This window comes from Penicillium waksmanii (genome assembly GCF_028829765.1).
Source record: "Penicillium waksmanii strain IBT 27052 chromosome Unknown utg000004l:1.0-5674109.0:1.0-5678898.0, whole genome shotgun sequence".
Classification (NCBI taxonomy): Eukaryota; Fungi; Ascomycota; class Eurotiomycetes; order Eurotiales; family Aspergillaceae; genus Penicillium; species Penicillium waksmanii.
Genome location: NW_026643251.1, coordinates 5,490,373 through 5,507,194, shown reverse-complemented (window position 1 = coordinate 5,507,194; position 16,822 = coordinate 5,490,373). Strand labels below are relative to the sequence as shown.

Sequence of the window (16,822 nt, the reverse complement as noted above, 5' to 3'; positions counted from 1 at the left end):
GTATGACGACGGTGACGATAATGCTGATGATGATGATCTATGCTTGGTGGCCCCCTTGGTAAGAGAGCACTGGCCTCCGACGAGTGTAAGCGTAATACTAAGACCCAAAATGCAAATGCCATCCGAAAGCAAGCACACAGCATTGAGCTGGTTCCGGCATGGGGAATATATAAGCTGCATTTCTCGGACAAGTTTTGGTTTTCTGATACATATTCACTTTTTCTTCTTTATCTATAGTATTACCTTAATTGAGATTCAGCATGGGAGACGATAGATACTACACTCTGGCCGAAGGTACAGCACTTATCGCTTGAGAGTTGTGTTCTTAACTGACTCCTGCAGGCTGTCCATTCGCAAACAGCAAGACGGCTGTTCTAATGCAGGGCAAACAGGGCGGTGGCCTCGGATTACTTCAGGATACTCAGCTCATCGAAACCCTTGCTCACTTCTCCCGCGAGAGAATCCCGGAGCGGTTAGTTTGTTTCCCAATTGACGCCTCGGTTACCAAGCTTCTACAGTATATTGACACTCGGTCTTGAACAGTGTCGTTCACGCCAAAGCTGTCGGGTAAGCCATGAACGCTCGCCGGAGGAATCGCCTGGTTGACAGTTGTAGATCCTATGGAGAATTTGAAGCCACCCGGGATTGCTCCGACTTCACCAGCGCCAGCTTCCTCAATAAGGCCGGAAAGAAGACGCCCGTGCTTCAGCGCGTTTCAACGGTTGGGCCCGAGTCTGGCTCTGCTGATACTTCCCGGGATGTGCATGGATGGGCGATGAAGTTCTACACCGACGAGGGCAACCAAGATTTCGTTTTTAACAACACGGTATGCTGTGCATTATTTATGCCTCTGTTTCTTTTGTTTTCTTTTTAGGAACTGTTTGTGTCTGATATTCGTCGATTTAGCCTGTCTTTTTCATTCGCGATCCTATCAAATTCCCTTCTATGAACCGTTCTCACAAGCGACACCCTCAAACCCATCTTCCCGACGCAAACATGGTAAGTCTGCCCTGTCGTTTATCGGCGATGTGGAATTAAAAAGCTAATAATCATGGCAGTTCTGGGAGTATGTAGAATCATCAAAACTCCAATTGTTGAAAATCAGACTAATCCTATAGTTTCCACGTCGGTAATCCTGAGGGTATTCATCAACTTCTGGTTCTATTTAGTGACCGCGGCACTCCAAAGTCGGTCCGCTACATGAACTCATACAGTGGACACACCTACAAATTCACTAAGCCTGTAGGTGACGACCACGGCAGATGTTAACTTTTTTTTTACTAAATGTCGTACTTAGGACGGCTCGTTCAAATACGCCAAAATTCACGTCAAAACGCAGCAAGGGATTGAGAACTTCTCTGCTCAAGAGGCTACCAGGATCGCCGGGGAAGATCCTGACTTCATGATTCGGGACATGTTTGAGGCTATCGATAGAAGCGACTATCCTGTCTGGATCGTCTATGTCCAACTTATGAGCCCCGAGGAGGCTGAGGATTACAAGTGGAACATCTTCGACATGACCAAGGTTTGGCCGCAGAAGGATTTCCCTCTGCAGCAGATTGGCCGTCTTACCATGAACCGCAACGTAAGTCTCCCTGGCTCTCTAATCTTGTATTGCAGTCGCTTAGATGGAACAGCCGCAAAATTACTTCGCCGATATCGAGCAAGCTGCGTTCTCGCCATCAACAATGGTCCCGGGGATCGCTGCGTCCGCTGATCCAGGTAAGACAATAAAGTCGGATAATTGTTAGCCTTATTTAGGACACGCCATGACTAACTATCCCCAAGTGCTGCAAGCACGACTTTTCGCGTACCCTGATGCAGCGCGCTATCGCCTCGGTGTCAACTACCAGCAACTCCCTACCAACGCCGCGAAGGTGCAAGTCTATTGCCCCTTCCAGCGTGACGGAGCCATGCGATTTGACGGTAACTACGGTGGCGACCCTAACTACGTTGGCTCCTCGATCAAACCTACCAAGTTCTACCAAGACGAGAAGGGAATTAGTGCTTCTGCCTTAGCCTTACACACCGAGCACGAAAAGTGGGCGGGAGAGGTCTCCGCCTACACCAGCGAGATCACCGACGATGACTTCTTCCAGCCCGCGGCATTGTGGGAGGTTATTGGCCGCCAGCCTGGTCACCAGGATAGAGTCATTGAGAACCTCGTCGGCAATATCAAAGGTGTAAAATACCCTGAATTGCGTAAGGCTGTCTACAGTAAGTTTTCCCTGTAGCCATAGCCGAGCAGTTTCGGCGAATCCGTCTACTAAGAAAATGAGGCTAACACCCAGCCTAGCCCTCTTCGGGCGTGTCAACAAGGATCTCGGTTATAAGTTGCGGCAGCGCACAGAAGCAGCGATCCAGGCTGCGTAGACCTCGGTAGGGCTGATACACATATTCATTCTACACGACAAAATGAGTATCTGCTACTAAGTCCGAAAAGGGCATACTTGAATAATTTGCTTTCTGAGATCAATACGATTAATGGAAAGTTGGGTTCGGAGCTTGTCTGGTCAATGAGAAGCAACAAAAACAATGACCACCTGGTTAACGGGAAATTGATAATTATTTAGTTTGCATAGTCATTGTTTCTAATCTTCTATTCTACACAAAATGAATGCAGTCCTGCAAACTACATCCAACTCTTGGATTTCGTTAAGGAAGACATAGCGGATTTTGCTCTACCGTCACCAGTCACTTGTAGAATCCGGAAGCATGGCTCTGAGGGACGACTGACTGAAATGATTCGGATGTCCCTCTTATCGGTCCATCAGCAGCTATAGAGTAATTATATAAGTAGGGATGTCAAAGACACGTTAGGCGAAATTGCAAAACTCACGGTTGGAACTGGATGTCTAATTATCCAGATTGGCACAGAGATCCAAAATCGTACAATAAGATTTGGAAATAGTAAACCCCTTCCCCTTCGACACTACGACTTTGTTTTCCAAGTCTCCCCACATCAATCTATTGATTCAAGGAAAATATTCAGGGGAAATTCGTCGTGCCATGATATATAGAAAACTCCTGGGAGGGGGTTTAATTTTCTCTACCTCGACATCTACCATTTATTATTATATATTACTCCAGTCATCAGACAAATGAGATACCGCTTTTGCTGCCACGTCCTCCTTTACATAGCGATGGGCACTAATAGAATTTTGTGCCATCACATACTAAGCGGCTTCCCGGGGTCAAGTCCCAATAGTGAGTCTTGCCCCTCTACCACTTCGAACACATTTCACATCGATTAGCAATAATTATGATGTTTCTACTTTTTTGAGACGACAAAAATTCGTGTTGTTTCTGGATGCTAAGGATCAATCAGATTTTATCAATGGAAGCTTTTGAGCTCAATCAATATATTGGAAAGACAAAGTCCGCTTACCATGGCCGAGAAAAACTTACATTGTCCTCTCGATCCGGCTATACTAATCAGCAAATCATCGCCACCGACAGATCGACTCATGATTTTTTGCCTCTATCCTACATAACCCCTTCACATAGCTATTGGCTCATTTCCTTGAGGCAGTTTATCTAAGAGCTGTTCCACGGCGGTTTCCATGTGGCGCGCCCCACGGATAGAGCATAACCGACCCATGCAATTGTCACCCGCTACATTTGGTTCGAATTTTACGATGTAGAACATTCTCATGGGATACTTCATCACAAATCAAGTTTTCGAAATTTATCAAGATATTGCTCAAAGAATGATAGCCAGCCACTGAGAGGCTGCTATGTCATTCTAAGCTAATGACGTAGCCCACTTTTTACCTTAAAATATAAAATGAATAAAATCTGTGTCTGATACAGAAAGTATTCTTATTGATGCGTTTCCATACAGCTGAAATGTCCGCATATCAATTTTTTCTTTGAGCTATCCAACCGAAGATCTCGGCACGAAAACTTGTTCTATCACAGACATGTTCCATATGGCACGACTAAAAAATAAAGAAAGGGGATTTGAATGTTCTGAGGCCCCATACTCAATCTCGTTCCGTTGGATGAACTCTGTCATTTTCATTGAAATTGATGAGGAAAAGCCTATTGTCTTACGCGGCCAGCTGGCTTTGAAGACTCACCAAAGGGTTCCTATGCCTCTTGTTTCTTTAAACTTTGAAGGGAAATCCAAGTTTGGGCGATCGCAAAGTGTGTCTTCAAAAGCGAGAAATATATCTCATTACTAAATATCACAGATATCTCGAAAACTTCGATAATAAGAAAGACCTGGGACTTCAAATGGCCGAACGATGCAGAAAAAAGAAGGCTCGACGACGAAGGCGGTGTAAATGACTGCAGATTCACGAAATTCAGATTTCACGATGACTGGACTTCTTCAGACAACCAAGCAAGACTTGCAAATTTCAAATCTCTTCTATACCGGTCACACGTATGGCCCAAATTCGAGACAAAACAGGAAGCATATCTGGAGCCTGGAACATACGGCATCGATTTTGAAATACCCGTTCATGCAACGCTTCCTGTTACCGTCGATCATGAAGACCTCAAAATTTCGTATCTTCTTCGCGCAGAGTGCATTAATAAAAGAGCAAGGCTGCAGTCAGAAATTGCATGGGAGGCTGTCACCATTATACGAGCACCAGCATTGGCGCCGCTGCTTGATCAAACGCCAATAACTTTGAGTAATAGATGGGTTGATGGAACTAGGATCGGGATCTCGATTGAACGACGGTCAGCGCCATTGAATGGTAGTCTTCCTATGGTTGTAAGTGCAAGATCACGAGAAGTCATTGATGGGCTTTCAATCAGAATTTATATTTCAGAAACCGTTGAGAGATTTTGCAGACTTGAAAGCAACTTTCACAGTCAGCCTTGGTTGACAAGCCGCTTATGCCGTATTACAGAGGGCCCAAAAAGCCTTAACAAAATACCTGTGATGAATGATCCACCAGCGAGGCATAAAATTCGGATGGAGGAAGCCCAAGAGGGCCCTTGCAAGGCTTCAAAGCATTGTATAACTGTCCATTTGGAAAATCCTTTGAAACTAGCTTTCTGGAGCACGGAAATGGAGTTGAATGTTAGATTACCAAGTTGTTTGAGGCACGCAAATGCCAAAAAGACAAAAAGTATGAATTTTGATATTCGGGAAAGAAGGCTCCAGATTTCCCATCTCCTCGAGGTACAGTAAGCCAACTCGTGCCACTCTGTGATATTCAACTTACTTTGATTAGTTTGAAATCAAGATGATTCCCTCCTACAGCAACAATTGTCTTGAGCCCAATCTTTTCACCCATAAGATGCCTTTCCAACTACTACCATGTGAAGTGCAAGATTCAAACATATTGCTTCCTCCATACCCTACATAGTCAGGAGAAATTTCTAAATATGCACTTAACCTTTACGTCTTTCACTCGAGCCTCCTCACGTCCTATTTGAGTTCTCGGTAGAGGTCGGATTAAACTCTCGACGATCGTCTGACAAATCGGATGTCCTCTGTTCGAACTTCTAAGCCTAATCTCAACTTGAAACATGCCTGGAATATAAACAAGGGGAGTTGAAGATATATTACTCCTACTAGATCTTGAAACTAGGATAAAAGAATGGTTTATTTCGTTGAATCTTGATAAATCTCCCAAAATGAGCAGAATTCTGACCTCGAAAAGGGGAAGTCGGATCAAGCTCATCATTTCAGTGTTTAATTCAATGATTATTTAAGTAATAGGCACTTTAACTTGCATCTTCTCCCAACTCAAAACCCCCCTAACTCAGCACCGAAAAAGGTTCAAAGAGCAAGCACACCTTCAATGCAACATATGGCAGACAACAAAAGAGTTTGCAAGCCATTTGTAGGGTTAGTTGTATAAAGTGAAAAGTAGAAGAATGGGATAGACGCAGGTATGCGGCAATGAATGAATGTGAGAAATCTATTTCCACTGCTGGAGGTCATGGGTGACTCCGATCATGTGATCTGTTTTAATCTTACGTTAAATGATCATTACTTAACGAAGTAGGAGTAGTCACCCAATAAGAAAGCTTTACTACCATTAGCTACCCAAGCAGCCAGTCAGAAGATTTGAGCGGCTTCCTGGACGCAAGACACGAAATTTTACACACAGTACTGGTAAATAACACAATAAATTACAACTGAGTTTGAACTCTAATCGTGGAGGCTACCGTCGATTTAAAATGAAAGATCAAGTCGAACAAACGCAGGATTTGATGAAACTTTGACCGCTAATTGTACATAGGTCGGCACATAAGGGAAAAAGGCCGACAGAGTACGACAGGTATTTTGAATTTGAGATTCACGTCTCCTGACACTGGACTCCGTCAATCACGTATTTGATAAGAAAATTCACTGACCTCTGTAAACAGTCCTTAAGGCTCCCTTGTGAGATGGAACTGTAGATGGGTACATGTAGCTCGAGCAGGGGAGCTTAAGCTCAAACCCCATTTCGAATAGTTCTCTAATGACTTGCATCTGAATTTTCGCTTTCTAATCATGACAAATTTGGAGATGCAACTCTTGATTGGTTGTATAGTCTCACCGTTTTTGGAAAATACGCTGTGGTTGGTATGGAAAATGGCGAAATCCAGCCTAAATGGAGGGTGCAGGGGTCTACGACGATCATAAACGAACTGTGGTCCCACCACGCCAAGATACTTCCATTATTTCAGTTCTTTCCGCTATATTTTATCCATTGTCACAACGCTGAACTGCGGCCCAGAGATCTTTGAAACACCCATCCTCAGATCAAATGCTCAAACGTAGGTGAATATATCTTATATATCTGTCCATATTTTGTCAGGCCTTAATGTTTGAGCTAGATACTGAACGAAAACCACATTTCATCGGCGAAAAGCATTCCCCGTCTCGTATAATCCCGCTCGGCGACAGGCGAGAGTGTGTCGGGATGAGTGATGAATCAACAAATCGACGTTCATCAAGGACAAGAGACGGGCTGGCAGAATACAAGGAGAATTTGAGAATGCTGGAGAAAATTCACAAACTGGAACTCCAACGATTAAACGCCCTCTAGGTTTGATCACAATTTGCAAAGAAGGACAAAATTGGAAGATCACATTTAGTCCAAATATGCTCGTTTTTATTTGGGGAATAATTTTCAACCCGTGGACATTTTAGTTACTTGTACATACGAGGATATATTCGATAGTCTGAGGAGGTAGGTCCTCAGAAGCGTTTTCTAAAAGGAGTCCGGGGTGAAAGCACCCCTCTGAACCGATGGACTTTGCCAAATCCTATTTTACCTCTTTAGCCTTGTCACGCGAAACATGATTACTACCTACAACAAGCCTTTTATTTCTCATCTCGTTCGTGTTGTGAAGGATTATGATGGCCACCATACATTAGGGGTGTGCTGACTTCAGTCTAATCATGTTGACTCAATGCCGGGCAGGAAACTTTACTCAAAATCAACGCCGTAGGCGCGACCGCGAATCCCCGCTTTCTCTCTCTCCCTCTGTCTCTCCCTCTCTTCAGACAATTTTCCATTGATACATATGGAGACTGATTTATGAGTACGTCTTTGGGGTTTGGTCCGAAATGTGGAAGCTGGATAGGATGTGAACGATTTTCGTTTGCGGAACGTGTTGAGTTGTTATCAAACGCAGAGAAGGGCTAGTTGGCTTTTCAACCAGAGTTTTTCCCATCATCAATCCATTGTTCCATTGTTGTCGTTTTTCTGAATGCATCACTTTGAAGCGGCGTACTCTAATTCTCAGTGCATTCAATTATATCTTTTCCGGACTCCAATAGCACAGAAGGCACTCTTCAACTCCCCAACGGGCTTTGGGACTGATATCCACGAGAGGTCCAGCCACCAAAGTAACAAAATGAGTTAGGTTCTTATGTTCCTCTCTACGTGAAAAGCTCTCCCAAATAGCCGATAGAGCGTCATTCAAAGAACCGGCCCAGATGTGTGGCGACTCTCGAAGAAAGTTATCCAGAGAGGACAATATATTGCTTTCTTTCTGGCCCAGACTTTCATAAAAGCTTTTTTCACTTTCTTGCACAGAAGCCCATATGAACAGTAATAATCTCAGACACTGGGAGACTGATTGATCACTTTGAGCATTCCCATTTGTGTTTTGTTCTGTTTTTCGTCGATTTTGTAACGTGTTGATCGCTTCTTTCAATGAGGCAGCCTGTTGCAACTGATTGAAGTCCTTGAACCGCTTTGATGATTTGTAGGGCAAGTAGCACAAACCTAAAATCTCAAATATAAAGCTCTCATATTCCTGGAGCAAACGAACCACCAATGGTGGCTGCTCTGTTTCTTCCATCTCGACGATATTGAGCCTGGGAATTAAGTCAAATACAGATATCGAATTAGTTGTAACGATAAGGAAGACTTACAAGGCAATAACAATTTGAAGCCTCCAATTAGTATGGAAAGCTTCATGTCCTCCCCTGGTATGTGCAATTTGGCGAAGTCCATGTTTGTGCATATAGAATCTGTCTCGTGTGCCCCAGAATCTCTGGGTATCCCATGAATATTAGCCCTCGAAATTCCATTTGCTGAATTTTGATCAAAACCGATCAAACTCTTTTTTACCGACAGGCAGACAGAGCATGTATAGCAAGATTCAACGTACCTCAAAGGTAAGAAGCCGCACGACGCCGGCGATGACCTCATCTTTAATTGCATTTGTCGAAGTGCTAAGCCATAGATTGATAGTACCTATGGCTTCGGTTTTAAATTTCAAGATATCTGATTTGTCCTCATCTTCCCGCCTGCCATTAAGGTCAGCAGCTGCATGGGCTAAGATCTCGTTGAATGACGCGGCATTTGATAGGTCGAGTGGTATCCAGATATCTTTGAACGGAGAAAAGGTCTGCGATTTGAGCCCTGAATGTATTAGCTCGGCATGCATACCGAGCCCTAGAACAGTAGGTGAGCTTATCAGTATTCAGGACATTTTGATGTGGTATAATTCGCTTCATCTGGGCTTACAATGATAAAAATACCGGTGATGATGTGCTGAAATTTGAAACCCGCCGAGTTCAGCTTCCTGGTCTAAACTTGAAGATAATGCAAAATTGATCCCAGAAAATATCTGCTGGGGGATACCAAGTGCTCTTGTCTCCTTGATCGAGATAGAAGAGTCATGGAGATACGAGTAAGCGTCTTCTGATGGTTGAAATTGAGGCTGACTTGGACTATCGCGCTCGTCTTTTGCTCGCACTTTGCGGGATAACAATGGTCGCAAAGCTGGTTTGGTATGTCCGGTGTCTTCTTGGCGTCGCTGTTCGCTCTTCTTATGCCTCCAGTAGGATTTCATTGCATGGCTTCGGTAAGTGGTATCCCCCATACCACTAACAAATGCAAAATCAGGCGGACCAGGCTCTGGTAATATTTCGAAATTGGTGCGTGCTTTCTGACTATCGTTGTCTGGGGAATCGCTCCGATTTGTTTCATCTACAATTCGGGAGCCCATCGCTGTTCAGTGTATAAAGCTTTTGTTGGCGATCAGTTTGAAAAGGATCTATTGTGCAGATATTCTTTTCTCGGAAACCGTATAGGTTTAAACCCTCCCAAAGCCCCTTTTGCCATCTCAATGTAGACTGAAAACCTTAGCAACATAGCCCGGGTGTGTATATGTATTACTGATGACCTGTCTCGTATGTACATGAAGCTGTCTCGCAAGAGCTATGGATCCATAAAGCTTACACTGGGCAAAACCGCCTAGCTCTGGATTCATTTCTTCTATGTAAGCACCCAGTAACCTTTTCGAAGGCAGCTCTCTTCTCAATATCATAACGCTGCTGAACATGGCAAACTGGTTTTACTTTTCATAAGGCATATCCAGGCAAATAAACAAAATTACTAGCAGTTCCAAAAGAGGAAGTACTACCTAAAGGAGATTTGTTGAAATGTAAAAATTCAATTGGTCAATAGTGTTTCCTTATTCGCTAGTGGAGATCGACAATGCCATGAAATTTCGTAGTGCCCCACGTCTCAAGTGAAACCCGGTGCATTGATCTCGACAACATTGGAAATCACATCATAGCTTTGTTGATAATTTAAGCGAAGATGAGATTTCCCCAAGCGTTTTCAAACATTCCCGGGTACTAGAGCCTATATTATTATTCTACGTATTCGAGGAAGTTGCCGTTGGAAATGATTGCGAGGAGATATGCCAGTCAGGTTCGGCTATAACTTTCAGGCTCAGGTGCCTTTCTCTCCTCCCTTCCTTTGTGGATGGCTTCTCCGGGGAGGAAAGTGGATTGATGCCTGAATAGAGGTAGTTTATAGCATGATGTCCGCTCAGTAGATGAGCTGGAAGTGAAACCCATGTATGTTTTCTGCTGTATGTTTTCTGCTAGCCCCTATTACCAATCATCGCAGTTTTACAGCTAATTTCCGCCTGCCTTTCAGGAGGCCTTGAAATTTGTCGTCTTAGTGATAAGAGAAATTCACCTCCATGCTAAGTAGAGAGCTCCAGTGCGGCATGGGGTATACGCACCTCGGCGTTTACCAGGAATGAAATACCGAAAACAGTCTCATGGTATATTGCGACAAAAGTTTCATTTTTGAGAACAGCCCATAAGATCCTGGGATCCCCACAGTTACTTGGAGAGCATTGAAGACAGAAACGCATGACAGGGGTAGGTTGAGGTAGATTGATACACGCGAGGGCACAGCGCCCTCCCAACGAGAGACGATCAAGCCTTCAGAATATGAATCAGGGAAGCATATTGCTCAGAATAATTCAAGGCTGGCTGCTTGAATTTATGCTTTCATGCTTTTCCGACTTAGTGCGGCTATCCTCATCTGCTACTGCTTACCTAGAGGGATGATGAAGCATTATTAATGGACCCATGCTGCAATACCTCGTTCCACAGCCCTGGTACTGGCATATGTTCGCCTGTTTACAGCCGCTTTGAGGATCGACAGAATCAGATTTCAAATACAAGTCGGGTAGTCACTAGACATCTAAACGTATGGAACACCAATCAAACCACGAATAACAGATCTGTCACTTCGACTGGCACGATAATGGCTCTCACGTAAAGGTCGCTCGTTAGGACATGTTAGAAATATTCGACCATTTGCAGTTCCGACGTGAAGGCAGAGATCTAATGAGGCGTTCGGTAGGCGTGTTAAAGGGTGACGTTCTTCTAACTCAAAGAGCCGACCGTGCAGAAGGCTCCTGTGCTGTCAATTACAGAGGAGAGAGTAAAGACTCTTAACGAGAATACAGTATTTGCTGACTCTTTACTTTCCATCGATACTCCTTCTATAATTGAAAGCCCCCTTGAACTCAATTTTGTCAAAGTGAAAGATCACGAGCGAAAGCAAATAATCAAAGTTGTCCCTTTTGATCCATTAGCTAACTCGAAAAATAAATAACATGCCGAGATCTGAATCATACTAGGCGAAATAGAATATACCGATCTAGTATCCTGTCTCTAAAATCATACTGTCTTGTTCTTCAGCAGCTCCCTGCCGGTAGTAAGGAGTGGCCAGGATGAGGTAGAGCATCATGGGCTGACCATTAAGTGTCCCTGTCTGGGTGGAGAATGCAGCAGAAATTGCGAATCCATGGGCGGAGGGAATGCGTAGCAGGGGGCTTCAGGGGCCACATTAAAATATTATCGTTTCAAAGATGCAGTCCAAAGACATGTTTACCCAAGTTTCGAAGCCGCCAAATTCTCAATTCCAAACCTGCCTCTATGTGGGGTAGCGGTGAGAATATGCAACTGAAAATCATGAAAGCCTGAACACGCCACACCTATGAGGCAATACAGTAGGTGATTTTATTGGTCAAATACTACTACCGAAGTTGGCTTTCCATAGTGGGGAAGTGAGGGTGCCCCACTGGCCATAGATTTTTATCAAAAATGGCCAAATCTCAAAACACGTTATGATATCAGATTATACGTATTATAGCAAAAAAAAAAAAAACAAGCTCTGCGCCCTTCACTTTCCTTGGTGAAATCTAGAGAAGGTGGGTCGATGATTTATTGCCCTTGAGATAAAACCTCCCCAAGTATCGTTTAAGCCCAACAAATTCCAACTCTTTCCAGAAATTATTGACGTACATAGAATAGTATCCGAATGCATGCGGAGCCTGAAATGGAAATACTTTTCGACCAATCGCACATTGGATCAAACCGCGATATCAGGACAGTATAACGAGCCCTTTATTTTGAGACTTTGTATCATATTCAACTTGTGGACTTGCGAGACAGCTAAGGCCAGGGTGTTCCTTAACTGCTATATAATGGTGTAATTGATGACTCCAGACTCCACATCATGATCAAGCAGCATCACTATAAAAAGCTGAGTCGATCTTGAGCTGTCTGATTCATATGTGTTCAGTTCCTATCTATAATCGCATCTCTTAAGGTCTCTTTCGCAATTATGCCTGTTATTGACGATACCCGCTTCGACTTCATTGTGGTCGGTGGTGGTACGACAGGCAACATCGTCGCTTGTTGCCTTGCAGAAAGCCTTCCTTCGAGAATTTTCATCGTCGAAGCTGGCATCGGAAGCTCCAAGGGCAATGAGGAAATTCGGACCCTGGTCTTGCTATGGAAATTCGTGGCAGCCAGTGCGATTGGACTTACAAATCTACCAGGGTGAAGCGCGAGAGCGTATCGAGGAGCCCAACACCCGTAGAAAGGCTCTTGGTGGTAGCTCATCCTTGAATTACTTTTCTTGGGTCCCCAAGTCTAAGGGCACCTTTGATATGTTGGAACAATACGGTGGGAAGGAGTGGACTTGGGATCCTCTCGTACTGTATCTTCGGAACAATGTGACTTATCACAATGATGCTGGTCTTTATTCCTCATAGCTTAACAAGATTGGCGTAGGCGGTTCAATTCTAATTACTATGCTGAGCTTATCCCACAAATGAAGGGATTTCGTGACTGTCTCGCTAAAGCCTGGAAGTCTACTGGTTAAACTATCTTAGAAAACGTCTTTTATGGTGAGATGTATAGCCTAGTTTATAGTATCAACACTATCTATAAAGGTTAGTGCTTAGGAAGCGTTCTGGCAGTTATAGAAGCCGAATATCACTATACTCCCTGAGACTTATTCAAAACAGCTTATCATTAATAATGCCGGTCGTACTGCTAAGGGTGTTACCGTAATTATAGGCTCTGGACAAGAGTTGAACCTCTATACTACCTGTATAGTTATCGTCTCTCAGGGGGATTTTGAAATTTCTAAGCTGCTGATCCTTAGCGGTATCGGGCCGGCACCTGAGCTGGCTAAGCATAATATTCCTATGGTTGTTGATTTGCGCTATATAGGCCAGTATCTCTTGGATCACCCTTGTATTTTCTTTGTTTCCTGTCTTAAGATGACTTCTCAATGGATAACTATGTTCTGAGAAAGGGCCTGCGGCAGAATAAAGTTCTGACAGCCTACTCTAAGGGATATAGTATCCCTATAGGTTCGCCTTCCCTCAGAATGATTGGTTTCCCTTGTATTGATAAGTATCTGGTAAATTCACCAGAAGGCCTTGAAGCAAATGCATTAAATGGTGGGTTTAATCTGTCTATATGGCTAGCTATATTTTGAACTTGATTTTATCCTTCTAATTGGCAGTGCCTTCTAGTGGCATTTCCCATATCTAAACAGAGGAAGCTATATAACGGTTATGGTAGATCTTGTTCGTCCTGTCTCTGAGGGTAGTAAGGTTACCCTGAATAGTATAGATTCTTTAGAGCAACCTAACATTAACTTGAACAATTTCAACGATAACCTTAATATTATTGCTATTTGCGAGGGTATCAGGTTTGTGTATGATGTTCTTAAGAATAGTGAAGGATTTCAGGACATTGTTGTAGATGAATATCCTTGGGATATGCCTCTCTATAACGACCAAGCGATGAAGAGAACAGTTCTGTATCGCTCTCAAACTTATTTCTATCCTTGTGGTACTGCTCGGCTCTCGATGAGTATCCAGTCAGGTGTATTAGATACGGGTCTGAAGGTACATGGCATCAATAACCTGCGGGTCATTGACGCTTCTGTTATTCCTGTTATTCCGGACTGTCGCATTCAGAACTCTAGTCTACATGGTGGCAGAGAAGAGTTCGGATGCTATCAAGGGTCATTATAAGGATCTCTACCACTAAACTTGCATTTGTTTAGATCTCTGAATCAAAAGACTTCTTTCATAGATCGCGAGAAATTAACAAGTGGAAGAAAAGAGGAAGGCGTATCTATCCCACATTCTACAGTACACTTGCTCAGACGTACGGGTATCAGACCAAGGTCCAGGCCAAATAAGCCAGCCTAGCCTGAGTATATGGAGCGGTTAATTCTGGGCGAATTTGACAATATTGTATGCCATTGCCTTCTTATATCTAGTATTTTTGGAACTTTTAGTCAACGCGTAGTTGATCTTATACTCTAGGGCGCTATCACAGCCAAGACCTTCGCATCTGTTACAGTTTATTATGCTATTACCTAGTTGGCTAAATGACTCAATAGATAAATCTACTAAAAAGACCAGTCGCTAGGTTCATTTTTTGAGAAACTGCGGTGACTGGTGAGGAGTAACTGGCAAAATGTGAAATGTAAACTGGTAAGCCGTTCAAATGTTAGCCGTTCAAGTTCACTGGTGAACGGTAAATGTCGAGTGCGGTGATGAGACGGATCAAATTTGGATCAAGGGGATATCAATACAGTAAATTAATAAGCTTTAGAGTGGTTTTGTACGTGTGGGATACGTAATAGCATGGAGTGCATGAAATAGTAGTGGTGTGTGTTGGAGAGGAAGGTAGCTACGGAGGAGAGATACTAGTGGAGCATGCAGGATGAGTCATCCACGTTCAGGTTTCTTGCAGTTGAGTATACAACGTTGATCACCGAACCAGGGACCGTAATGAAGGCGGCAAGGGCATCGAAGATGGTGAGTCAAAACCGTCAATTTACCAACTCGCTCCTCAATTCTCAGAACCTGCCATCCTTAGTCTTCGCCAAATCCCACCCACGGCCCAAGCCCGCGGTGAGAAAGCAAATAATTGACCACTATCTGCATTAGTATCTGTCTTTCCTATATCGATGATATGGAATATCACAGGTTGAGTAGGGCATTGAGGAATCTGGAACAACCTATAAGCGTAATACTATCGAACCAATGACTTTCATGCCTTGTGGACTTGGCCGATAGCCAAGTCGCCCTCTTACTCCAACTTTTGCGCCTCAAGTTTTCCCGAGAGATTCCCACATTTTCGATCTATATTTCTGTGTTCGAATAAAATGTTTACGGTTAAGGCCGAGGCTGCATTCGCATGTAGTACCTGTAATGTAGGCTACGGCCAAGGGAGTCCCGTTGGCTTGAAAATGATTTTCCGAGAGAGCCATCTAGTTAATATCTAATCTCTTCTTCAATCACATAGCAATTTTCTCGAAAGTGCTGGAGTCAGAGAGAAGTTGCGCTATTCACTAGGCAATATTACATCATAGACTGGATATCGTGAGAAATTTCATGAGGTTTACCGCATTGGAAATTAATTCCATGCTCAATTCCCTCACGCCACTTACGCTGGCAATTGACCATCAGTAAGAAGAAGCAAATGAGACTTAGCTGCCTTTTGAACAGGTTTAAGTCAATATATGTGATTCACTAGGTCAAAGTGCTCTGTGTCGGCTATGAGATGCTTCCGTAGTCCAGATTCTGTTTAAATCCAGATTCTGTTTAAGCGGCCTGACATCGATCCTAATTATCAGAAACCAACCTTTCGATGGCCACTACCTCTTTTACCATTCACCGTGGAATTTCAACAGTTCTCGCCCCGCTTCTGTCCGGCCCGCGACTTATCCCAATATCATAGTTTTGCTTGGGGAAATCCCGCTTCTCCTACCAATGCAACTCTAGAACCACGCGGTCGTTGAGATGCTTACTGGAATCGAGAGTTGCTGTTAACCGCAAATATTCCTAGCGATGGGAATGGTCAACCTGGGCTGTTTAAAACTACATATGTCCAATGATAATGAACAATTGCCCAACATGGTCCAGTATTGTTGGAAACAACATGTTTTACTACCACGTGCTTTCGCACGCGGTAACATTTGGCGTCAGTAGTTCCCGCTTAGTTATCAAGCCAAAATGACGCACGTCAGAAGGCGTATATAGTTCAAAAAGCCGGGTTTTCTAAGACTATGACTATAATCACATTTAATCAGATCATACTCCTAGTCTCCCCATTTCATAACCGTACACCAGAACAAATCATAGAAATTATCAAAGATGCGAGCTACTCTTAGTCTTAGCACCTATCATTTGCCTAATACGGGGGTCGACCTCGCTGAACATCCCCATGACGGCTTCCTTCAGCTCTGCAGGCACGTCCTCCAAGGTCTCGGAGACATTTGCCACCCAATGTCTCTTCTCGGCCTCATCAAAGACTCTGTTCCATAGCTCCCGTGGCTGGACGTAATCCTCGTCATCAACCAGAATCTCATTCTGGGCGAGGATAGCATTATGTTCGATGCGCTCGGTGTGTCGCACATCGGAGACCACCTGGCTGGGCATGCCTGGGCTCAGAGTACTACGCACGTAGTTTGGGTCACCGCCATAGTTTCGGGTTACAGTACCCATGCCATCACGCTCAAAAGGCGCGTAAACAGGGCAAATGGCGCGGTTTGGAGGGAGCTGTGTGTAGTTTACCCCCAAACGGTATCGCTGAGCGTCAGGGTAGGCAAACATGCGCGCCTGCAACACTAAAGGGCGGAAGGGTTAGCGCTTTGTCGATCCCGATACTTGAGTATGCACTTACTAGGATCAGGTGTCATGGCAATCCCAGGGACCATGTTGGAAGGTGAAAAGGCCGCCTGTTCGATCTCGGCAAAATAATTATCCGGCTAGGTTCTCG

The 16,822-nt window shown here is 44.0% G+C and overlaps 2 protein-coding genes across 2 annotated transcripts; one reads left to right on the top strand and one right to left on the bottom strand.

The window, feature by feature from the left end:
- Positions 1 to 260: 260 nt before the first annotated feature.
- N7481_004889 (catalase) lies at positions 261 to 2,373 on the top strand (the record flags this gene model as incomplete). Its single annotated transcript, XM_057264108.1, has 11 exons — positions 261 to 294; positions 343 to 472; positions 544 to 567; positions 616 to 826; positions 907 to 999; positions 1,059 to 1,066; positions 1,119 to 1,242; positions 1,298 to 1,585; positions 1,638 to 1,722; positions 1,789 to 2,217; positions 2,297 to 2,373. 11 exons carry the CDS (start codon positions 261 to 263, stop codon positions 2,371 to 2,373), a joined length of 1,503 nt encoding a protein of 500 aa, XP_057125769.1.
- Positions 2,374 to 8,568: 6,195 nt separating this feature from the next.
- On the bottom strand, positions 8,569 to 9,420 carry N7481_004888 (uncharacterized protein; the record flags this gene model as incomplete). The annotated part of the gene is made up of 2 exons (XM_057264107.1): positions 8,569 to 8,864; positions 8,937 to 9,420. The coding sequence occupies 2 exons, from the start codon at positions 9,418 to 9,420 to the stop codon at positions 8,569 to 8,571; spliced, it is 780 nt and encodes a 259-aa protein (XP_057125768.1).
- Between the last annotated feature and the right edge of the window lie 7,402 nt (positions 9,421 to 16,822).